The sequence below is a fragment of the Athene cunicularia genome, assembly GCF_003259725.1.
Source record: "Athene cunicularia isolate RWA chromosome 4 unlocalized genomic scaffold, athCun1 chr4_part3, whole genome shotgun sequence".
NCBI lineage: Eukaryota > Metazoa > Chordata > Aves > Strigiformes > Strigidae > Athene > Athene cunicularia.
Window position 1 is genome coordinate 20,359,539 of NW_020799100.1, and position 25,903 is coordinate 20,385,441.

General features: G+C 37.0%; 1 protein-coding gene across 1 annotated transcript in view; it reads right to left on the reverse strand.

The window, feature by feature from the left end:
• The window catches only part of DACH2 (dachshund family transcription factor 2), a 150,707-nt gene that overhangs the window by 50,152 nt on the left and 74,652 nt on the right, over positions 1 to 25,903 (reverse strand). The window contains exons 3-6 of the mRNA XM_026848801.1: positions 21,164 to 21,319; positions 18,196 to 18,368; positions 6,390 to 6,525; positions 4,472 to 4,552 (exon numbers count right to left, since the gene is read on the reverse strand). Coding sequence (XP_026704602.1) covers positions 4,472 to 4,552; positions 6,390 to 6,525; positions 18,196 to 18,368; positions 21,164 to 21,319 — 546 coding nt within the window. The remainder of the gene's footprint in view (positions 1 to 4,471; positions 4,553 to 6,389; positions 6,526 to 18,195; positions 18,369 to 21,163; positions 21,320 to 25,903) is intronic.

Below are 25,903 nucleotides of genomic sequence, written 5' to 3' on the forward strand. Positions count from 1 at the left end.
GGGTTTGGGTTGGGTTTTTCTTTCTGATTGACTCATGAAAGATCACATCTACTGTTAGGCCACCATTTTAACAGTTGTCAGTTCACTTGCGGGTTAAATTTTTTTTTTTTTTTTTTATTTTACTCAAAGACTTAACAGTATCAGAAGATACTGGTCATTTATGAATTTTTCCTATGAAATTTTACTCTGGTTCACTTAGGGTGGAGCGTGACTCCAGCACCCCAAACACTCATGTGAATGCCTGGTCAAAGCACACTGGGTGCCCCGGGTCCTGCTCGTCCCCTGCTAAAATCAGAGCTGAGGGGCAGGGCTGGCACGTGCAGGCTCTCACCATGGCTCAGGGCACGCTGCTGGTCCAGGACAAGCAGCACTTGCGCAGCCTGTGAGAGTGTGCCGAGCTGGGGGAGGAATATTCCAAAACAGGCTCTGGCCAAAGTCTGTTCCCATTGAAGACATCACAAACATTCCCATCGATTTCACCAGGGCAAGAGGTGGGCCACAGCCTTTTATTACTGCATCCTACACGAGGAGTTTGAAATATTTCTTGTCATGCAGTCAAACACAATAATTGTACCAGCATTGAAATCCAACTGGAAGGCATGGCCAAATTCTTTTCTGGCTTGTTTAACCTTCCTAATGCCAGAATTCATATGGAGGTTTCTATAAAGCCCATACAGGGCCGTGTCAAACACAATCCTTTCCCATACAACAGAGGGTTTTTCCAGGATATATAGTGAAGCAGATGAATTTAAAATTTAGTTTCTGTGAGCAGTTGCGCAGGCAAAATGTAACTGCTTAAAACCAGACATAGCAAGTAAGCAGAATCAGGAAGAATTTGCGTTTCCATTTCTGTAAACATTTGGGGCTATGTTCTGCGGGGGATTTTCTGTTTCCTTTCAGCAGTGATTTCAAAATAAAGTACAGATTACTCCTCATATGGTTCTCACTCACACCCTGACATGGATGCACTGGCAAAGTGCTTGGGCGCCATAATGGTTAAAGACATTTGACAAAAATATAATAATGTATTTTGTATTAAAAAAAAACAACTGCAAGCCTATAAAGATGTTTGACTTTGTTGTCTGCTAATGTTAAGCCTGACCATAATTCAAAAAAAGGTGACGAAAGGATGCAGAGTAATTGAGATTTTATTGCATTTCTCCTTCAGAAAGCTTAAAGGTATGGTCTGTAACTGGGCTCTAACCCCTCTGCGCTGAGACAGACACTAGTTCTGTCAATTCTGCCCCACCAAGCAAACAGCTCGACATAATTGGAACAACGTCAAATTAACTGTCTTTTAAAGAAAAACTGTTAACCGATATTCTCTTCAGCCCTAATTACCTTGAAATTACTTTGATGAGAACAAAGCAGCACACTTTTGTCTGGTGCTGAAATGACTTAAAATGGGACATGAAAAACAAAAACTGTGTATCCTGCAGGATATCAGTGTTTGCCTATAATCATTACAAAAACTTTCGGGGTTTTTTTATGCTAGGATTTCACATAAGTAGTACTACTGCTAAATTTTACTTAATTTTTATTTGTTGCCATCTTCATTGTTACAGAGTGCTCAGATTTGTAAAGTTGGATCAAGGTGTATAACACAAAGACGTGTTCAATATATGCCTTCAATAATTTCTTTGTTGTTTGAAAACTTCCAACTTACAGCAAAGCTGGCATTTTATGGCCTGCAGAGCTATAAATCATTTTAAAAATCATGATGATATTACTCAAAACAGATGTGAAAACATATGTTTGCCACGGTTGTATAAACCGCTTACTTGTCATACTTAATAAATGTTGATACTTTTATTTTAACTGCATTCCTTCTTAATAACTTTGAAAATCTTTTCCATGGTAAATATATTTTGCCTTGGTAAAAGTAATGGCAGGTTTTGAAAAACAAAGCTTGTTCTGTATACAAATTACATGTATGGTTTTTGCTGAGCAACTCAGCACAGATCACACTCTTCAGTGACTGTCCACATCCGACTATGAAGAACATTCAACAGACTTAAGGTGCATCAGAGCCCCAAATAATTATACACAAGAGAGCTGTAATAGTGTAAGGAACAAAGAATCTATACAGGAGCGAGACGAATCACTGAGGAATAACAAACCTTGTGTGGGGTGACAGAAAGGCCCAGCACACACAGGCTGGGGATTTTCAGAAGCAGAGTTTTGACTCTGTCCTACTGGTGCAGTCCCTCAATTATTGGGCGCTTGTATCTTATAAAACAGAGATTCCTACAGGAACTGTCATACAGGTCTGTCACACTGCCAAATGCAAAATCAGCTTGGTCTTGTTGGAAATACAATGCTGGTGCCTTGAAAATTTCAGCACTTGTCCCACTATAATGTCATCAAAAGGTTTCAGTTCTGAAGCTGTGGGTTTCCTTGAAAATTATATCTCTACCTGACAAAAAGGAATAATTTCTTCTTATGTTTTCAGAGAAAAAATTTCACCTGTGCAGACCAAGTAGAAAACTAGAAACTTTATCTTTAAAATGATAATTTAAAATGTCTCATTATTTTGAAGTACTTTTTTCTGATGCAGATGAATCTCTGAACACTAAGTTCATCCTAAAAAAAATCCCATAAGGGCACGCAGAAGTAACACATGTATAGACATATTCCCCAGTACATAATCAATTAAAGAAAGATAATACTATGCAAAAATGTAGACTAGGAAATGAAAAAAAACCTATCCAACTTTAATCTTAAGGTGAATTATGGTACACAAAATGTTAGCATCAGATCTTTGTGATTTTGTACATGTTACAAGGAACATTCAATGATCACAGGAGCCTGGGAATTGGGTTCACAGGTGGTGGGGTTTAAATTATTTTCACGCTTTTGGGTATTTCTGAATTGTCTTTTCTGATTCTTAAGCTGTACCTCCCTTCATCCATCCTGAGTGACAGAACTGCTACTACCAATAACTACATGATTTGCATCTTCAAACCCCATAGGATATTGAATTGTTTTGCGGAAAAATGGCTTAACATGTGGCAAGAAACCATGCACAGTTCAACAAAATTAAAATCAACTACACTTTCAGATTTAAACACTCACCTATGTAATTACTACAGAAACACAATTTCTTAATCTTAGGAATGAAAGTATGGGTTGATAACTGTTTAGCCTCTGCTGTTGGTTCATAAATGGCAACAGGAGTCAAGAGAGAAGGATTTAAGCGTGATGATCCAGACAGAAAATTATCTCAGAACGGCACAAAAAGGCTCTTTTAGGGTTCATAAGGAAAGTGCTTAAATGCCCAGAGAAACTAGTGAATAGAAAACATTTTCTGCTTTCAAGAAGAGAGTAAGTTGAATATGAAAATACAAAATATAAAGAAGTAGTTTCAGGCTCTTACCCATGACTGGACCAGTCAGATGTCTATGGAAAGAGCTGATCATACAAAATCATGAATCTGCTCAAACAGTTTTATATAACTCTGGAATCACAGGGCACATGGAGCCTCCAAATTCTCTTTCGGGAATTATAGCACGTAAAATTGTCTATATCCATCTTTTAGTTACCTCAGAAAATACATTAAAATCACATCAAAATATAAATCAGTTGTGTTAGCTTATGTTGCCTCCTCTTTTGGTCACTTCCTTCTCTTTCTTTTCCTTCATATCTTTTTCACTCCAAAAACTTAACATCTCCCTCAGTATATGCCTCTGCAGTATTTTTCCAGTATCCACTTACCTTCAAGCTTTTATTTCTAGAACTATATCCCATCTTCGTTTTTTTTGCAGGCACTCATTTTGTATGATCCTTTCTGTACATACTGCCAGAATAAACCTCTCACTTATTAATATGATTTTTTTTATTTTTTTGTTATATTTGCAACAAACCAAAATGGCTGCTTCCTTGATGTGCAGCCACGTGCTCTCTGCTACTAAAACACTTCCCCAGGGCTTACCTGCACACACCAAAGTATTCCCTTGCTTTCTCTAGTGCCCAGCAATCACTGCAGGGGGAACTGAGCAGAGGTAGCACTTCCCTGCCTACAGGACAATCCCTACAGGTAAAACATCGCTCCTTCCCTTGCTACCTCTCACTTGTGAGCTCATGTAATATTATTAGACACAAAAAAAGGCTTATTTCCCTCACCTACGTACCAGCATTAGCGTAGTCTGCACACACATCCCCTGGAGGCAAAGAAACAATACCATGTGACTAATCAAATATTTGCTAGGAACTTCATAAATAATTGAGTCAAAAGACCGGCAAAATATCAGCCCCATACTATATAAACAGAGAGAAGCAAAGATCTGATTGTTTACACTTCCTAAGAACGCCATGTAAATTCACTGGATACATTATTCATTGCAATTAGGCACTTAGCCCTCTTAAATTTATAATATAATGCCACTGCATAAAGCAGAATACTAGAAAAAGGAATAAAACACATGGTAAGTGTAATTAAATGCCTGAGATGAAAAACAGTCTGTAGTTTTACCTTTCTCCTTTTGTATTTTTTTTAGGCTGGTCCCAGTTTCTTGATCAATGAGTTCTCCTTCCCTGCTGTTGGTCAGCATAGCTAAAAAAATCAGAGTGCACAGCTATATAACACTGTCAGTAAAAACAGTCAGAAGAGAGGAAAATATTAAATTGTATTTCCTCTTTGTCAGTATTTTGGCATTTTAACACTTATTTCTACTAAGTAAGTTCTAAAGCAATTGACCATTTTTGGTCTCTGTAATCAACTTTCGCTGCCCCAGTTCAGCACTTAGAGCCAAGTAAAATATACAGCAAAAGCAAATTTGCCCAAGTTGATTTAAACAAAGATCCCAAGATAGAACCCAAATTGCTACAGAGATTAATGTGATTTCTTATGAAATGTTCAAATTAACTAATTAGAAAAGTACTTCAAAAAAATAATTTTTGGGAAAAATACATCTAAGGATTTAGGTGTTAGCAATTGTCTGTAAAGCAGCAAGTTTAATAAAAAATACAGATTGACAGATAGTAACCCAAATTGATGGGACAACAGTGAAAAAACAATACACTGTGGTGCTAAAAAAATTTACTTAACACCTGCAAGATCAGTGAGAGGTGTTAAATTTATGATTTCAGGATGCCCATTTTCTTATCTGATTAAAACATTTCCTTCTCTGAAATTAACCAAGTAAAGAATTTAATGTTATTCCAGAGAGGACACTTGTTAAAAACTTCATCGCTGTACTGTAAGGAAAGTTTGGCGGTTTTTAAACTGCAGAAGTAAAAAAAAATATTTTTATATATAGATACAAAGTATATATACATATCTTTACAACAATAAGCACTAGACTTCAACACAGAGAAATGTTCTGTTCAACATAAATAAAACTTAAGTTTTCTTTAAAAACCTTCAGCACCAGACGCTTGCAGTGTGTGCTACTGCTATTAATAAAACAAGTTACAGCAGCTTCCAAAAGCTGCAATGAGGACAAAAGTCCCTTTTTCAGTGCTGCTATAGGAAGTTACATTTCCCAAATATTTCTAGCCCTGTTTTACATATGAAAAAGCTGAGGGGAATCTACTTTCTAGTCTCTGCCCTGTGTGTGCAAACGTTTAGGCAAAGCAGTTGAGGTTCTATTGACTAGTTTGTGTAGAGCCAACTGTGCTGCGCAGCGTCACAGCGCTGGTGCATGGACCACGGTCAAAACTGCAAAATCCCAGCAAGCAGCTGAGTAGTTATTTGATCGGAGTGAAGTCTACACTGACTTCCAGGGACTGCACAGTTTTTATAGTTTAAATCTAGCTCAGCAATGCCTGCATGGTCTCCAGTCACTGTGAAGACAACAGTGTTGACATACACTGATGTGATGTTAATTGACTTGCCCTACATCCCTCTTAGAAGCACCAAGAATAGGACCTAAACTTCCTCTAGACTGAATTAGCATTTAAACGCAAGATCAGTAGTGCACAGGCTGTGAAAGCTGTGGTGGAGACAAAAAGAATCAGAAAGCCCTCAGTCTCGTGGTGATGAGGGGACATGTGGGCATGAGGAGGTTTTCGGAATGGAAAAGCCATCATATTATCTGTGACTTTTCTGACATACATACAAAGAAGAAGATACCTTGCTACTTTTCAATTCTAGGTGCCTTCAGAGGCACCTTCTTACTCCAGCATGTGAGAGAAGTTGGTTGTACCAGAGAAGGGGTGGATATGTTCTGTGCCGAGGTGGACATTGGCACAGAATGGATCTGAGCTGCTGGGCTCTGCATAGTGATAAACCTAATAAAACATACTATAGTGATGACCTTTCTGCAGGTTTTTTTTTTTTCAGCAAGTGCTTTCCTGAGTTTCTCAGCAAAGAAATTTTTGCCTCAATGAACTTCTAAAATTCTTGAGGACAGTGACTGTGAAGGGGTGTGAGGCTGCAGAGGACTAACCAATTCTGTCTGGTGTGTTGTCCAACTGGGACGGCGAGCTGGACACGCTGCTGCTCTGGTGGGAGGAAGCGTGGCTCCCAGGCCGCTGACTGTCTTCTAGAGACGGAGCTGGAGATGGGCTGTCTTGAATCCTTTCCTTGAAACAGAAATAAAACAAGGTCTGTGCAATTTGATTCATGAACTTCACTGAAGTTCAATGAAAAAAAATGAAGTTGGCTAAAACAGCAATAACAAATGGTCTTTCCAAGATAAATAGCGAACAGAATTCACATCGAGAGAGCAGTATAGTCTTCTAGAGCCAAAAAAAGTACAGCCTTCTACATGCAATGTATCTGGGCACAGCTTTTCATCCTTTGTGTCATGACAGCATTTGCCACCTCTCTTTTTTTTTTTTTTCTTGGTAACTTTTTATTTCCTAACTTTTTCACACATAGGAACATAAAGTATGTTCTTCCATGTTGTTTTCACAAACTATTTTTAATCTATGGATAGTAAAATTGACATATATGAGTCGCATTTCAAGTAAACAGTTTAGATTTGGACTGAACTGTCACTAAATGCGGTTGAATTTGTAAACTCGCTAGAATCTGTACCTGAATAAATTACATCGGTATCTTCTCAGGGTAGCGCGCGGACAAATTTAAAAACCTGTGGCACTGATAAGAGTTTTACTTTTGCATGAAAAGCACCACTGGCTAACAAAAATAAGAATGTGCTTGGAAATTCTTACGTGTACATTTGCACACAAAACTCAGACGTTAACCTCTGACGTTATGTAAATATACATAATTTTCTGGGTAAGGAGAAATAAAGATAAGAAAATGTAAAAATTTAGAAAAATTAAATTCTACAGTTCTTTGTATCTATACTTGCAGATTGCCTGAAGATACCATGGAATTTTCATCAGTAAACCCCTTTAGGAAGAGGTTAGACAAAGCGTGGCATAAGTAATAATTCATCCTGTCTTGAGGAAGACAAGAGATTACTGGACCATTTGAGATCCCTTCCAACCCAGTGATTCCACACATATAATTTTTCTGGATTAATTCACAACTCCAGTATCCTTCATTCCTGTTCCCAGAACCAGTAAAAAGTAAGAATCTTCTAAAGGGGACAGATCATGTCCTGAGATAGTCCAGATATTCTTACCTTAAAATCCCTCTGTGTTTTAAACCCTCTATTACAAGTCCTTGGAAGTGTAGATCCACACTAACAAGGTGATGCTTGAATTTACAAAATTCCAGAAACTGCATCTTCGGAGTTGCCCTCATTCCTAGCAATTGGCTGTCCCCTCAGATTTGAAATGTAACTCTCTTTTTTTTCAAGAAGGGAGCTCCTCTTGCCCCCACCTCATTAAAAAAAAAAAATCACAATTACAGTGTAATCTGGGGAATCTGTAATTTTTCTACCTTTCTAACCTATTCTCAAAGATTTTTCATTAGGAGTGTGCAACCTGGCTACTGGGTGGCAAAACACCATGTGCTTTTGAAAATAAACTAGAGAGCATCTGAACTTTTAATGCCGTTTTTGCTAGACAGCATCCTAGATCAATAATACAGTTTTAGGAAGGGAATTGTAGATTCTAATAGTTTCTCCATTATAAAGAGCTAACATAATAGCTTCTGTTCATAACCTATTGAGGCAATTCATTGACAGCACTGGCAGTAAGCGATATTTTAAGAATATTCTGTTACCCATTAAAACCATCTCTCTAAACCACACTCATCTTCATATTTACAGATACATTTGAGAATGATGCAAAGGGAATGTGAGACTGGATTCTCCTAGTAGCAAGGAGTGGCATTTGACTATTCCAATCACACCAGCTGAAAACGTAGCACTGAATGTGTTTTTAATAGGATAGTTATTGTACATTAAATAACAACCAAGCCTCCAAATCATGTAACAGATGTGTATCTATTACATAGCTGTTAATCCTCAATGGATCTGTTTTCACTAATTATCTGTTATTTAATGAACATACAATAACTAATAAATCTTAAAGGGGGACTTTTAATTGCAGTATTTTTGAAGGCTAATTAAAAATGTTTATCGAGTTTTAACAAATATGACTCTATTCTGTTGAGTCACAAGTTCTTAAACTTTTGAAAACGATGGTTTTAAACAAATTTTCAAATTCTGGAGGAAGAAAATCAAAGTCACTGATTTTAAAGTCTCCTGTGTCGTCTTCTTCTTGGCCTCCAAAACAGAGGTTTCAGAGGTTGCTGAGATGAGCAGAAGAGTAAAAGAGTCATGACTTACTGTGTGGATAGGTTGCTTATTAGGTTACTTTTAAAAGTCACATTCTGACCCCAAGAAGTATTCTCCTAAATAAATGATGAATCATCTACATGTAGTCCTGAGCTTATAAACACTACATGTCTTTTACCTTTGTGTAAATAATAGCTTCCAATAGGTTACTCCTAAAAGGCTACAACTCCAACTGTAACTCTATTTGCTTGGATTTCAGTTTTAACAGCCCTCTTTGGCACTATTTCCTCTCCTTTTACCACAAAGGGTACTCAATTTACAATTAAGATACCATTTTGAAATTATTACTTGCACAGAAGAGTACATAGTTTAAGTAAATTTCATTGTCTATTGCAACCATGAAAATGAATAGCCAAGGAGAGGACATGCCAACTGTTCTGCAAAAAAAAAACCCCAAACTATGAACTAATATGACTATGAATTAACACTTAGATATCACACAAACAGCCATATATGTCATCTTAAATGGGAGTTATCTGAGTAATTCAAAAGCTGATGATTTGGAAAAGCAAAGTATTCAAGCTCCTTCTGGTAACTGCATTTCCCATTGTCTCTTGCTATAAAATAATCTGCTTCAAGTAATTTGCCTTCCAACTCAGGGTCTTGGTTTGAAATGTTCAGGCAGAAATAAAAGTGTCAAATAATGTCATTCTTAATCACGCAGTAAATCACTTTCTAAGAGAATTAGTTGATTATGTCATCTAATGTCTTACTAGTTACAAAAATTTACATATACAGGGATCCACTTTTCCCTACAAGCAACAAAGGAGCTGAAATTTTCTCCGTATCATATGCACTACAAATGAGAATAGAGTATCACCACGTAAGATTGCGTATGGATCGAGAAATGGTCTATTTCTAAATGTTTGTGTGGAAATGTAATGCTGAATTTCCCTTACTATAATGAATAACACTACGAACAGACTTTTTTTTTTTTTTTTGCAAGTAAACAGATCCATTTTTCAGTCCTGTAATCAGTATGCATCTATTTAGCTACTTAACAGCAATGTGCTCTGGTTCATTAGGTAGCTACTGTTGTGTCTCAGCCTAGTTAAAATTTCACAGCAAGTTAATCTATTTTATTACAAATGAGAACACAAGTGATAATGTCCTCACCATTTTCCAAACACAGGGTTAACAGTATTTGTAACAAATCAATGAGGGCATTTAAATAGGAAAATTGCAAATCTAAAAACTTAACATTTTTTTAACACGTTGATGACTTCATTTTATTTGTCATCTATGTATTTTACAACCTTGTTACTTTTCGTATATTTTTTTTTTTTCCCCTTGAAAATAGCTCAGTTCCCAGCAGCACACTGCTGTGCAGCCTGGTTCTACAGTAGGTGCGCTCACAGTAAGAGAGAAGCATTTCTAAATAAAGTAATATTTTTTCCATTTGTTTTTCTTGCTACATTATAAATTTGTAAGATTCGTATTCCAGGTTATAATGTAATGAATTATATATGTAAAATTTACAGATTGTGAGAATTTTATGAAAAATGAAAACATTTCTCAAGATCTCACCTATTTATCTAACTATAGCACCTACTTTATCTTATCTTTTCTCTTCCCTTTACAGAGCTGTAACATAAATTCTCAAAAAAGACTTTTGCAGTATTTAATCCTTTTGAAGGGTAATATATTTCTGTCTCACTAAAGATCAGTGTCTTGCTTTGGCTCAGAAAATGTAGCTACAAAGCTTGACATTGTTAATTTTAGTTGTGATTTAGGTTAACGGCACTGAAGTCATCAACTCATCCAATTTCCAGATACATCCTTGATTTCACCTCAATATCCCTTTTCTGTCCCCTGTGAGGTAGTACTGCACACAAATAATATGAAACACTACATAACAGTTGCATCCACACTAGTTTTATTTGAAATATATATGAACAGCTTACCTATTCTTGACATAATCATCTTGACCTTAATTCCTTACCTTTGATTTTTTTTATGGTATTGATCTTCATTTTGTGTCAAGAGTTTAGAGAAATGATGCTGCTGGATTTCCCTTTATTTTTCTTTATTCGTAGTTCTAATCTCACTGTAATTACTCTTCCAAATGTTAATCTATTAATGAGTTCCTAGAGGATTTAATGGCATTTCACTGCTGACAAGCAGGTTTTGGAAGTTTGTCTGAGTCCTGGATATTTTATTCAGACATTTATCTTGATATTTCATGTTTAATTGAGGTGCTGCTTCTGTACTCTACAGGGCTCTGCAGTGGCAGGAGAGCTGGAATTCACCAGACCATGCTAATGAAACAGAGAGGAAGGAATAATGGGGATTCTACTGTCTTTAAGTCTAGACTAGATTTTTCAACTATTGTAAGAACGACTCAGAGCAGATGACCATGTTGGAACATCGGTGTTCATGGCTCTGGCAGAATAAATTTTCCAACGTTAATTTGCACACTGGCTCCCCAACTGGAATGTTTATTGTGCCACACCTCGATCTCCCGTTGCTAACCAAACCACCACTTGGATTCTCAAAATGGACTACTTGGTTAAAGTAGTTAAAACCATCCAGGAACCCGAGTCTCGTTTCTCTGGAGGGGTCTGTGAAGCCAGGAGCAGCCAGCCTGTAGACCGGCTGCAGACCTCCTCACCACTTCTCCAGAACTGCCACACAGATTCATGCCTGTGATATCACTGCTCCTATCTCCCTGGCTGAATTCCATCCTCAGTAAGATAGCAGAATAAGAAAAGTTAACACAATTTCAGTTAGCAAAGACTTGAACTGCTAAATTGTTTTTTTGTTGGTTTGTTGTGTTTTTTGGGTTTTTTTTAGTTAATACTAAGACCCACATTTCTTTCCAATTGACCTTAGCTGAAACTAATACTATTTGAATTCTAACAACAAGTACATTTTTAATAGTGTTCTAAAGTTTACCGTCCTTAACTAAGGCATTATTGAGAAAAGCAACACATAACTGATATTCAGGCTTTCCAAAGAAAAAGAATAATCCTGACACAGTAAGCAGGAGCTATGCTAAATCTGCAATGATGCTGGGCAGTGGCCGACAAGAAATACCATGGTTAGAGTTACTTTTTCTGGGCAAGAGATGGTTAGGTTTATTTTTGTGATTCGGTTTATCTTTTGAATCATTTAATCTGGAAACGGGCACACACGAAGAGTATGGATGACTTGTTGGTCTTCTGAGCTACTTATAGTATCTCCAAATGCTGTAAGAACTGGAGATGAACAAGGTAAACAGCTGGTCTAAAAACTAAGATAGGATCTGTATGTCTGAAAGCCAGCTGGATCTCATTCATCTTTTACAGTGTATCAGGAAGTCATTCACTTAAAAATATGTACTTTGCCGTTTAAAATGCAAGTTTTTTTCACTGTGTACATATAGTTGTTTCAGTTGTAGTAAACTGGCAATTATTTTCCCACCAAATTTAAGAAATCACACAAACTTCTACATTTACTATTTTTTAATACCAGATGTTCACTTGCTAATTCCATTACCTTGTGACTACTTCCTATCAATTCATTAACTGCCAGCTGCTCAGCCAAACAGAAAACCGCAGCTAATCAGATGGTATTGGTAAACAGCCAAACAAGAGCTTCCTTCTTCACCATTTCTTAAATTAGCAGTCGCTGCAAAGGCTATGGCAACCTTCGTTCGTATATTAAGATTTTACCCTTACATTTTACTTTGATTCTGAAAGTATAATATTGACTAGAATCGGAAAGGATCTTGCAGTAAAAGCTTTCTACCTGTAACCCTCCTATGAATTGTTTCACCTGGTGCTGCTGCTGAATGAAAGGAAGGCACTCCCAGGACTAATGATGATAATGCTATATCTAATCTACTTTATAGCTATATTAGTTATTAAGTACAAATGCAAATGACTAAGCCAATACTAAAAAGATCTGAGCCAGAACTAAAAGCTAGTATGTGCTTGGCCTAACAATATTCCCTTGCAAGCTTTGCAAAAAAAGATTTACTTGCTTCTTACTGTATTTTTTTTACCACTTGGAAGTTTAAAATCAGTATTCATTGCTTATTCTTTAACCTAGCAACTAGGTGTCTCGGTGTTAACAAGCCAGGTATTCTTGCAGGGAGAGGGACGTGCCTCCCTTCAAAGGAGGAGAGATGAGAGAGATTTAATGCAATTTGTAGGGACCTGAACGTCTCCCAACATAGTAGTTTCTCTGTATCAGTGAATAAAAAGATACAAAACTGCACACTCACTTCTCCTTTGCTACAGATACAGGCACAAAAAACTAGCCTTGTAAGAAGCAAACTTCAACTACTGTCTCACATGCCACTCTCCTAACATATTCTAGTACCCATTTCAGCAGTAAGCTGCCAGCAACAAACATGTGCTATGAAACAGAACAGAAGAAATCTAATAATGAGAAAAATAACATAAATTTTACGGAAGTTTTATTTTATAAATCGTGTAATATTCTGAAGACAATTCAAAAATGAATGCACAGAAAGATAGGAAATTAAATGTTATAAATTCTGTTAGGAAAAATGTTTTTATACTGCAAAGAATTGTTTCAGAGCATTCTGAGATGGCCACATTTTTCTGGCTGTCAGGTAAATATTATGAATATGAGCTGTACAGCACACAGAAAATATCACCTCTCAGCAATAATTACACAGCCCATCTGTATTCTCTTTAGGGAATTTAAAATCATGTCATATACATCCTTTAGAAATGCTTTAACAATCCCACAAAATTAGGGAAAGAGCAGAACACAAAGAAAAGGAGACTCAAAAATCTGTACATGTCTAGATCACACTGTACAAATAAGGCTTTGTACTGTCTATCAGTAGACCAAAACATTCAGACAGAAATTGTGTAGAGTTGATGTGAAGTCCAAGATTTCAGTTTCCCTACCAAAACAAAAAATTGCATTTCACCTAAAATGTCCTTTTTTTTCTTCTTCTTCTTCTATGGGCAGGGGTGAAGTGGGGGCGGGAGGGGAAGTGGTGGGTTTTGGTTTGTTTCTGAAGTACATTGGGGCAAAATACTGAAAGTAGTAAGATTTCAAATAGAAAAATAAAAAGGCTTTATTTTGAGGGTTTTTTTTAAACAAAGTATTTCTATTACATTTTAACTTATTTTCTCTGGGTTTTCCAACTGCGTTCAAAATAATGTGTTATTTATTGCTAATTGGGACCTTGATAATAGCAGAAAGAGTAAGAGAAAAAAGAGAAAAATAGGAAAACAGCAAGCATGAGGGAATGATGATAGAAGAAAAATGGACAGCAGGAAACCAATTTGCAGAAATACTCCTACTCAGGAGAATCACATCTCTCAGCGGCTCAGAAGAGGTTGTTAGAGAGCCAGAAGGGAGAGAGAACGACAAGAAGGAGAAGAAATGGAGGAGGAAGGGTGAGGTATGAGCAAGAGGAGCAAGGGAAGTGCAAAATATATGGGGGTGAATAGAACAAGAAGCAAGGAAAAACTGGGAGAAAAGGGTAAAAAAACCTCTCAAAACTCTGCGATAAATTTTTGCCTCATTACTCTCAGTACTGTTTTGATATCTAACATAAAAGTGAGCAGCTTAAGGCTTCTGGTTTGGATTGAGTTCCCACAATTTCAAGCCCACTCAAACCACAGTATCTCCCACCAACCTGTTCCAAAGGATGTCTGGGACAGTGGCCTTTCAGTGAATATAGGACTGGCACCAGAGACTTGGCTCTTCCCTAACCCCAAACCTCCCCTCCACCCTCTCCCTGCCTTTTGTCTGAAATCATGTCAGCTAATGTTTTTCAGTCACGTAAGCCCCTTCAGGCTTAACCTGTATAAATCGAGCCTTTAGGCTTAAGGACACAACCTTAACACTCCTGATGCCTTACTGTACACAGCTTGAGCATCCACAGCGTGAGGCCTCATCCTGCTCTAGACGTGGCCCATTATATGGGTACGGTCTGAATCTGAGGTCCAGAAGTGTTGTCAGCAAACACAAGAGTTATTCCCACTTTTGCTGTGACACCTCTTCATGTATTTGCTGTGCACATTGTGCCATGAGGTCTCAACTCCCTTGGACCACATTAAATTTAAAGGATCTGTGACAATTTAGGAATGCTTTCAGCATTCTATTCAATTTGTGTTCCCAGCATTCATCTTAGAAGTTCCTTTTTTGATACACTGTATAATATGCTGTGGATTAATAGTCATATTAATTAGTTACATAATTAGTCATATTCATTATAGGTCCACTGTAAAAGAAAAATCATAATGTTATGTAGTTATTGCTCTCTGGAATTGAGTTGTTCTATAAATTTCAGTGAAAAAAAACCCCTTCTCTTTTGTATAAAGGGCCCAGGCAAACTTCACTTCTGAAGACCCAAAAATATTGTCACTGAGTGGATTTTTCTGAGTTTTGGGAACAAAATTACTGAATGACAGTGAAGTGATACATTTATTCACTACTGTTTCCAGCCTCAACCATGATTCATTTGTACTTCAGCTAAGTTCCACCCCAGGCTGGTTCTCAAGACCAGGCTGGCAAAGCATTTTACACCCAGGCCAGTATCTGGATTGCAGAGTTATATACAACTGAAAAAGAGCTCTGGGGAAAAAAAAACCCAAACCAAAACAAACCAAAACAGTAGAGCAAGAGGGAGAAGAGACATGGTGGTGAAGTCAGTGCTGCTGCCAAATTTTGTTTTTTGGCATATGACACCCTCAAATACACAGATTCTTCAGAACCATTTGAGTGAAGTTTCAAACAAAGCAAGCTAGCTCAGATGTGCAATAAATCCCTGAAAGATTGGATTTATTACAGGGGCACTATCAGAACCGTAGCTACAGCACTGCTAGTGGGTGCTGCTATAACCACATCAGATCATGTTATAGATGGCTAAGAAGGTTTTTTGAGCCTGGCCATTGTGCCTGCCTAATTTATAGTGTTCCTGTCAGGAAGAAATCAAGTTTCATAGTTATGACATTTCTTTCTGGAGCACTAAATGTTAACTTTGCTGATCATGCATATCTTGGTAGAACAGCTTATTTCTAAATGGCAAACGTGATATAAAAAGCATAATGACTTCATTCAAAACCTTTATAACGCAGCTGATTCTCACACCTATAGAAAACAGGCCAAGTGGTATTTTAGTCATCAGAATATGGAAATAGATACGCACTCAATATATTCGATTCATTTCTCCCATTTTAACTAACACCAAAATGCTGGAATTGCAGTCTATCTAAAACTAGTCATTTTTTGTACTTATTAAATGTACTAAAATAATGTAATATAGTAAAATACTGCTGACAGATAACAACAGCAGCAATATCTTTTACATGTTGTGTTTTGTACAAGGATTTCATCTTAATTAGTTGTCATCCAGAGCTAGATGATTGTATGTAAGAGAAGGAAAGGACAAAAAGAGCCTCACAGTGTCTGTAATAAAATTCATCTACAGTTTCAGCACTCAGAACAAATGAGAGAAAGATGCAGCATTACTTGACAGGTGAGAGTAAGACAGCAATGGATGCACACTTTACCTCTGCCACATTAGCTACCGGTGTATCTTCCTCTACATCATGTGGAGGAAATAATTCCCACTAGAGTGCTGGTGAGACCTAATGCTGCTGTGGAGATATTGGGTATCCTCTAGTGCAGGTGTTGGGGAAAAAATAGCTTTAAATGAGTAACTAACATCAGCAAGGTCCTGCTAAAGAGCATCCTTAAACCTAACTGCTTGCAAAACCTGTAGTTTATATTACAAAGAACTAGCTTGTTTACAAATCCATACTTAATCTTCATTCTGACATACAGATTGCATTTCAAATATAATCAAATCTTATGCAGTCTACTTGCTTCTACAAATATTCTGCTGCTGTATTTAAGTTATGGTTTTCTCAAGAGGTCTCTAAACAGCTAAAGAAAAGGTTACTGAGTGAAATGAATGGAACTTCAATTCATTTCTAACAATTCAGTGACTCGCATTAACTAATGGACAGTTGCACATCAGAGATATCATGGCTCCCCCGCCCAATGAACAACTGTGACAATACAATAATGATAAGAAGTTGGTTTTACAGATCTTATTCCTAAATAGTCTCTACCTGGGGAATGCCCTCCTTGAATTTTACCAGCCTCCCAGAATCCAAGAAAACAAAATGTAAACAAAATTGAAGTATTAAAACCAAAATCAAAGTATTAAAAACAAAATTTGCCCTAAATTGGAAGTGGACTCACAACGAAGAAAAACAACCTGAGGCAATTTTGGAGATGCTCAGGGCCAAGACGGAGATCCGAAGAAAAACAAAGACCTCCAGAACCTCGGCAACAGAGAGATATAATATTTTATGCTACTGTAATGTGACAAAAGAGATCTGCTTTCTTCCTTGAAAGCATGTTGATATCAGTATATGCGAGTGTGAAGAATAAACATGTGGCTTTGTACTCCTAGTTTCTTTTCCCCCTTGATGTAGAAACAAAATTTCCTGCAGTGGCAAGCTGTGACAATAGAAAGTGCACCACAACCCCACCACAACCCCACAGATTTATTCTTAGAACTGACCTGTAATATTGGCAACAGTAACTTTCTCAATGATAAAATAACCATATTTTATCATTAAGATGCTTTACAATAAAGATACGAGACATTAAGTTCAGCAAATCAGTGAAAGTTATTAGAATAACGCAACTCAGAACTGTGGGATTCCAGTATGATGGGGATATCTGAGTGTAAAAGAGCATAAATATAAAAGATACGTACTTTCCAGAACAGATAGCTCTACAGACTCACATATTTAAAAACAAAGAAAATTGGATTAATAACTACCTTTGATAGCTAACAAAATTTTGTCAAGAAGAAACGTGTATATACATGTAAATACACAAAAAAAAAAAAAAAAAAAAAAAAAAAAAAAAAAGAGGACACTGTTTTAGAGAATGCCATAGCACCAATCCCTCACGTGCACTGATCCTATACCCTTCTCCTTTGGAAATTTGTCTCAACAGATTTTTTTAGTGTGTGTCAGGACATCAGCTCTCAACACAGGCATGAAATTTTCTCAACAACCTGCTTGGAAGAGCCTATCAGAAGCCTTTCAAAAGTATAAATATGTTTTATCCAGACAGAAGGAAATTTAGGTGTGGTACCAAAGACTATACTCACTAAGGTACTTCTGATGATTTTCTCTTCTATTAACCTGTTCTGGAATTGTACCACACTAGAGTTCCTTTATGTTCTATAGGATTTTCTTTTAAGTGTAACATTAAGTCTGATTTTAAACATTTTAGAATAGCTTTTGAGCTTTAACAGATGCAGTACTACTTATTCCCTCAGCTTCTAGTGAGTGTTAGTATCTGTTTTTAATTACATTACAGATTTGTAGTTAGAGCAGAGCATCTTAACTTCTTGACTGTACTCACGGGCGTTTCCTCAGACTGAAGCACTATCAGGAACAGCAGACCAGGTGTGCTATAGGCAGTATAAGCTCATTACCTCTTAGTTATCCTCCTTAAGAAAGTCACTGTAAATGTTTTTGTTAGCCACAAAAAGCTTTTTTTTTTTTTCCCCCTAAGTCTCACAGATGATTCTTACCTTTATAACAGAGGCCCCTGCCCTGGAAAGAGGGCTGTGCATTTGGGCTGCTGCAGCCATGTTAGCTATCGTATTGAGGTGGTTCATCTGATTCATTGCCATTGCAACCGAAGCGGGAGGTAGGCTGACGGGAAGCAGAGGGTGGGGCATCATCATAAACGGCAGGTCTATCCCTAAAAGAGAGCATGGGCAGGTTATGGGTGTCAGTCACTCATTTTATAACCCAACACCTTAATTTTTAGAGTCTGTCTTCTACTGGAACATTGACTAGTCAAACACCGTATTATTATGTGTTAATAATTTTGATGTTAGATAGGAAATAATTGACATTGCATTCCAAAAAAGGCTTCTATTAGAGGAAAAAAACCCCATACAGCTGTAAAGTAACACAATATTAGCAAAACGAATGTAAGTGTATAAATTCAGTAATTTCTTTATTAAGAGCAATAAAGAAAAAACCCACAAAACATGCAGATCTTTCCATGTTTTTCCAATATATCAGACAGATATTTATCTGACCATATACTCCTACCATGTCCTCTTGCTATCATTACCTCACATAGACAGTAAGCTGAGACTAGGTTTTTGTATTTTTTTGTATTAGGACTATTTCTTGAACACAGGAAGCTGTGGGTTGGACTCCAGACACTACTGAACTACCGTACAGACGGTCTGTGAACTGGAACATGTGATGAGAGGTTAAAATTGTTGCCAGAGGTTTTAATTTCCAAAAAGTCACTTTAAATTGTCTTCTGCTATGGATACGAAACAGTTTAAGAAAAGTATGAAATTCATTTGAACTGACTTGCAGATCTTGACATTGCCAAAAAGGTGGTATTACTGCTGACAAGAACTGGATTCTTGTGTTTCATCATGTGCATTACTTATTGTATTTAGTAATGACGACAACGGAAAGCAACACCAAGACATAAACTCACTGAAAAAATTGTTTTGGGTTATTTTGCATGTAAGAATTCTTTAGAGACACTACTTGAAGATAGCTACCTTTGGGCATCCAAAATTATTAAAAAAAAAATAAAATATAGGACTCATTCTGTCAGACAAAATGTCTTATCATTTTTCTAAATGAATTTAATTAGAAATTCTCATTTAAAAAAATTCAAGTATAAGTAGTAAATAACAGTCATATAGGCAGTCATAACCATCTGCTATTCACATTAATATTTCTAAAGGTTTTTTAACTTTTGGCTCTATCTTAACTACTTTAAATGAGAAGGCCACTCACCATTCTGATGTATAACAGAACCCACAATAAAAAATACCATTGACTGATATAGCTTATGTTATTCCAGTACAATTTGACTACAGCAATATAAAAACACCACTGCACCCACCAGGAAAGGCAGAATTGTATGTATTCTGAGCTCCCACACTATTTCTGTTCAGCTCGAGTATGTCATGATCAACAACTGTGATGTCTTATGATTCACTATATATTTTATATGATGATCCATGACAATATTAATTATGATAGATACTAAGCAAAGCCTACATATATCTCCCTTCACTTTAAACCATACTGACAATCCCCTTCAGTGCTTACATCCATAAGCCTTTGTTCCCCTGCATATCTCCCTTAACAGCCCAATAATCTTTCTTCATACTCTATAGAGTTCCAAAACTCCCAGACACCATCTGGCCACGTTGAGTTGTATGTCTACTTAAAGTCCAATTGACATGCAAACTAAATGCAAACTACAAACAGAATTTAACAGCACATCACCAGTTTTAAGACACAATCCGTCAAACATTTCAGAGGACTATGATGAAAATATATCCTACACTTGCAAATCATTGGACATAATGTCTGACATTCAATAAACCCTTTAATAGCCTATAGACATTTGCCTACTACAAAATCCACTGTAAAATAATCTTTAAAGTTTTCTTTAACAGCAAAGAACACAATATCCTTATATAAAAATATATATATACAGGTATTGAATTATGCAAGGATAGAAAATGAAAGGATAAACTACAGTAAATTTGAGTCCTATGACCTGAGGATTCTTAACTACTGACAACTCAAGATGCTCAGGTCCACACCTTCCAATGAACAAAGCAGACCCATAGTGTAGGAGACATTTCAAGAGCTTTGATTTGTTCAAGTCTGGAGCCCTACATAGGTAGCAAGGAACTATCTGCTCCTAAAATTGACTAAGTAGCCAGAAATGTCATTCATCTAGCTAACACCAAAAATCAACTTTCAAAACTTTAAGAATGAAGAGCTTAAACAAATGACAGGAGTTCAGAAATAGTGAGATTTTCATGCTTCATCATCATCTGTTTGAATTAACTTCACTCCTCACTTATCTTTACAATAGTAGTCTTTCTTGGAATAACTTTGCACCCTCTTCAGGTGCAAAGGAGAAGGGGAACTGCTGGCTTCCCACCTGTTCCCTTCTCAAGGGAAGGAAAAGAAATGGGTTTGAAGGGAGCTTTCAGTTCCAAATTCAAACTTTATCCGTGACATTTTATTCCAGCTGCTTTGGGTAGCTGGGTTCAACAGATGACCTTGCCCACATCTGGCAGGTACAAGGCAGAACAATGCAGAGCGACTGCTTCTGCTTGCTCTTAGCTAGACATTTTGCATTTATTGCCTGTTCTCATATTTTTATTTGGTTGTCAGCATTTTCACCTGGAGGAGAATTTTCTCATATAGCTAACATTTTAAGCGACTTTATGGTAATTTTTCCTTTCAGTCCAGCCATGGAAATGTCAGTTAAGGTCTGACAGTCCCTAACCCAGCAGTGGGTGGCTGTATCCCAGCAGGTGGCTTGGACAGGATGCACAAGCACAGCAGGCAGCAGGAGCACTGACCCTCCTGTCCCTTGAGTGTCTCCCATCCACCTCCTGCACCTCCAGGGGGTTGGGAAGGAATGCAAGTCCAGCCCCCAAGCAGGGCTCCATGTACTTTTTCCCCCCCCCTTAAGAGCACAGTACATACTGTTGGTGAGCAGGTGATTCTGCTGGAGAGGACTGAGTGGGTGTGCACTTCCAAGGCTCGACTGCCCTGACAGTGTGGGATGACCAATGCTGTGCTGTGATCCTGTTGTAATGGGAGACTGAAGCTTGTCTTTATCCCAGGAGGATTCACTCCCACCTGCAAAACAGGGTCAAACAAAGCACAGATAGCGTATACTTTTCTTCAAAAGACAATTTGCTCGGTTAGCAATGAGCTAATGTTCATCATAGCTAAGCATCTAGCACAACCACAGCATCCAAAAACAACACCTGAATTTTTAAAAAATAAATTAGTAAGTATGCATCAGGAAAAAATATGATTAGACACTTTCAGCATCACCTACTTTCATAACAGTAGTTTCTGGAAACGGGAAAAGCTAAATATTTAGGGATAAAATAATCCAAGGAAACATCAGTCACAAGAAAGTAAGGCAAAAAGGGAGCATCTGAGACACTGAATCACAATCTCCTGCTATCGCAGGGAACTAGGCCACCCAGTCCCTGCCAGAGACTAGTCAGTGTCTACTCTTGGACTCATCAGGTCTCTTGCTGTTCTTAATCTTCTGGAGAGTTGCTCTGCTGTTCACTCCCTCCAACGCTCACTAGCATTCTAGCTTAAATTCATCCCTGAACAGGTAACAACAATTTATCTCACTGCTATGTTATCTTTGAGCTTAAACAGCTTTCTCTCTACTGCTGGGTTTGATCCTGGGGATGTCCCAAGTGAAACCATTTCGCTAGGTTAAACAAGCCAGGCTTTAGGTTAGGCTTGGAAATCATCAGTATTGAGGAATTTCAATTTAAAAAGTCCAGATACTTATTATGTACAGTAACTACTGTCTACAACAGAAGCACAGTAGAGCAAGCTGAGCACTCCCGGGTTTGGTCTAGAATATCTGTTTGGTCTTCTGAGAGGGTGTTCTGCAGCAATTTTACAGACTGTAATTTTCTTCTGTATTACACTTATACATGTGAATAACAACAAGTTCCTTTTAAAGAGCCGTTAAGTAGACCGTGTTAGTGAATTCTAAAATACATCTGGTCCCCAAACCAAACCACTTTAAAAAAGTCAGATTGAATATTTCTAGAGTAAAAAGGTATTTAAGTACATGCCCTTTTCAGGTACACCCCACATTTTTAATTACACTATAGATTGTTATGAAAACGTCTAACTGCAGTATTGACTTTGTTTTGAATTTATGAACAAGAATTTCAATTAGAATAAGTAAATAGATTACTGTGATGCAGCAGATAAAGGCAGCAAGCAAAAAAAACCCATTTTAATTGAATATGAAAGTAACAGAAAAATTCCATTCTTTATGACAACACTTAGCTAATAAACATGATTAATACCACTAAATGAAAAAGTTTGAAAGATCAACGATTGAGAAAAAAGGAAATCACTCCATCATTTTAGCACTATGTCCAAGTATGAATTACCCTCCTATAAAACATTTGTAATTTGTAAAATGGTAATACATTGACAAAGGAAGATACACTAAATTATGCCATGTGATATAATATAACGTGGCATAGCACAGTAATTAGAAGAACTACTACAGTTAAGGCTGTGTCAGCATCTTTGTTATTTAATATACTGTATATCAGCTCTTTCAAATAACATTTGACTGATACTTAGTTCATTCTGACTATTGTGAAACAAGTGGTATTATTTGGTAAAGTATTTTTAAATTATACATTTAACTTGAGAAAAAGATTTTCTGAGGGAATACTTAGCATTTGATTTTACCAGCTGAGTTTTATTTTTCTCTATACGCTTTTTCAGTAAATTTAAGTTTAACATTTAGACTTTGTTCTTCCTCAAAAAACAAGAGATGTACCTTATAATGAATTTTTTGCTTAGAAATAGATTTCATAAATGTCATTTCATGTATCAGGACAGCGGCTGTGAAAACTGCACAAGACAGTTTGTCAAAGAATTTTGAATAGAAAGAAAAAACTGCATTCCTTCATCTAAAAGTCTACCTCACCCCATTTGTTTTTCTCCAGTACTTCGAACCCCAGGCCCAGATGGTCTAAGCTCTCAGCTCATTTACTTGTTTCTGGAAGTTCTTGTCTTTCCAAAGCCTCATGCATCTACCCACCATACTTCTGTGGCCCTGAAGCTGTGGTATCAGAGTGCCCTACCAGCTTTCTGTGCCCAGCTTTACAACTGTTACACGTTCCATAGAAAGTACAATTATTCCTGGTTTACAGATGGAGAATTGCACTGCACAGAAAAGTGACTTGCTTAAGGAAATCAGGAAACCTGCAATGGAAGAGGAAACTGAATTTAAATTATGTTGTACAGTCCAAATCACTGGACCAGTTTTCCTTGCAGATGGGGACAGTAATAACTTTTTTCCCTGCAAATTCCACTTGTAAATCTGCTCCAGTATTCAGTGCCAGAAACACAGGAATAAATTGCAATACACTTATCTCTATAGACCATTCCTGTATTCTTATGTTCCCTATCACTTCTCCTTACAGAAAGGCAAAAAAATTACTGCTGAGTGTATGATGTATAATAAAAGTGCATGTTAAATGAAATGTATCCTGTAGTCTGCAGTATACCACATAGATAACGGCTTCATCATTTAATCTGGGCTGCATATACTATGTGGTAGGAAGTCTCCTAAAAAAGAAAATGATAATGAGAACTACTTCTCACCTAGAAGAGTTCAATTGTGACGTGTTTTATAAGGGCAGTACAGTTATCTCCAACTTACAAGTGAGTAAGTTGAGGTGTAGATTTATGAAGCAACTTCCTCCATGTTACCTGGTAAACTAATGGTGAAACTGGAAGAGAATCAGGTCTCATGGGTCCTACTCCTGTGCTCTACACCACAGACACTTTCAATTCATCCCACCCACAGTCCCTTTGCACTGCTAAAAAAAAAAAATAGTTTTAAAAGAAAGCTTGCATCCTTCTCTGCAGTATCTATTTCCACACTATAAGAAAAATTTACATATAAATTAATAGTAAACCAGAACTAGATTCACATTATAAACCAAACATATGAAATGTAAACCTGTAGTAATATACGTAGTACTTTTACTATCATGCAGCTTAAAAAAAAAAAGTGTTCATTGTGGAGCATACACATTTTCTTAGTAAGTCTGTCAGCATATATCATCAAGTACATATTTGACATATATATCAATGAGTATTTTCAAATTCTTTGTTACTGTAACAATTAGAAGTGAATACATCTAGAAAAAGTAAATCCTCCTTGATACTTCAAATTTAGGTTTAGCTACAATTTTTCAGATTTCTGTTCATCGTAATTTTTTGTCCAAATCGGTGCTATCAATACAGCAAAGATGCCATGTTTTGATTCTAAATCCTGTCTTTGGTATGATGAGCTTATAGGTGAAACTAAAAGTGAAACTTTCTGCTATGAACCATGCAAAGAAATAAATTTATGTGAGCTGAATATTTCTCTCATATTCATAAGGTTTGGTCTTTGAAGAAATTTGTATTAGGAAAAAATAATTTATTTGTCCACACTATGCTAATGAAGGCTCTCACGCTTTTTAATATAGAAGGAGTCTAAAATTAAACAATGATCCATACTACTGTATATAGAGAAATGGACTTCAAACAATTTCTTTTAGATATCTATGAAACAAAAGGGGAAAAATATATGAAAAGGCAAATATACAACACTATAGGAAAATGAAACAACAAAAGACAGCGATGGAACTTACTTTAACTCTTGTATATGCAGGGAAATAGAGCTTCTTATTTATTTTAAATGAGAAAGAATATTTCATGTTAAAGTATTACTAACTTGATTCATAAGTGTCATAGGAATAGTGTTAGAGCACTCAGAAGTCTGTTGATTTGTCAAAATGCCAATACATCATTTATACACTTTACAAAAAGCTTTACATTTAACAACTATTACCCACTACCCATATGACCTTCTCTCCAACAGATAAAACTAAAGGACAAAAAGGTAATTTTTCCTTATCTTGTTTGCATTCTAGTCGATCTTGTCCCAGAACAGATTGTACTCAGCATTAAAAAAGGGCAAGAGAGACAAGAACCTCCATCTTCCAGAGCTCCTGACGCTTGTCAGAAGCGAGCACCGAGACTGCTGTCTCCTTAACGTAGCCAGGCCAAAGTGGGAAGAAAAAGGCAGAGATACCAGCTGGTCAGCCATCCAAAAAGACTGCAGAATGCACTGGCTGCCCAGCAGAAACAGCTTAAAACAAAGGTCTGACCTGCTTGAACCATCCAGTTCAGGCCACACAGCAATGTGTGACGCACAGTTCTGCTTTCAGATTTGCAGCTAAATGCACAATATGGATGGGAAAAAAAAGGCCTGATTGTCTGCACTGTACACAGTCACCCACACAGAAATGCAGTGCATGTTTCAAAGGGCACAAATAAAGACAGACACTACATGGATTTGGTAAGAGAAGGAGTTATTTACGATATATTTAATAATTAAAGTCTGGTATTTACTGGTCTTAACAGGTTATTTGAGAGAACTTATTTATCAGTGCATGTTCAACTAAGGAAATGCAAAACCAATGTAACAAACCCCAGCCCATTCATCTCTACATTAGAATGCGGCGAGAGGTAAGCATTCCCTTAATGCCATTTTACAGCCCAGTGGCCAAATTCTGTATCTCTCTGTGCCCAAGTCCCTATGAACAGCGAATTCAGATGAGTTTGGATGCACAGGGATGTAAATCCCAGGTAACGCAATCA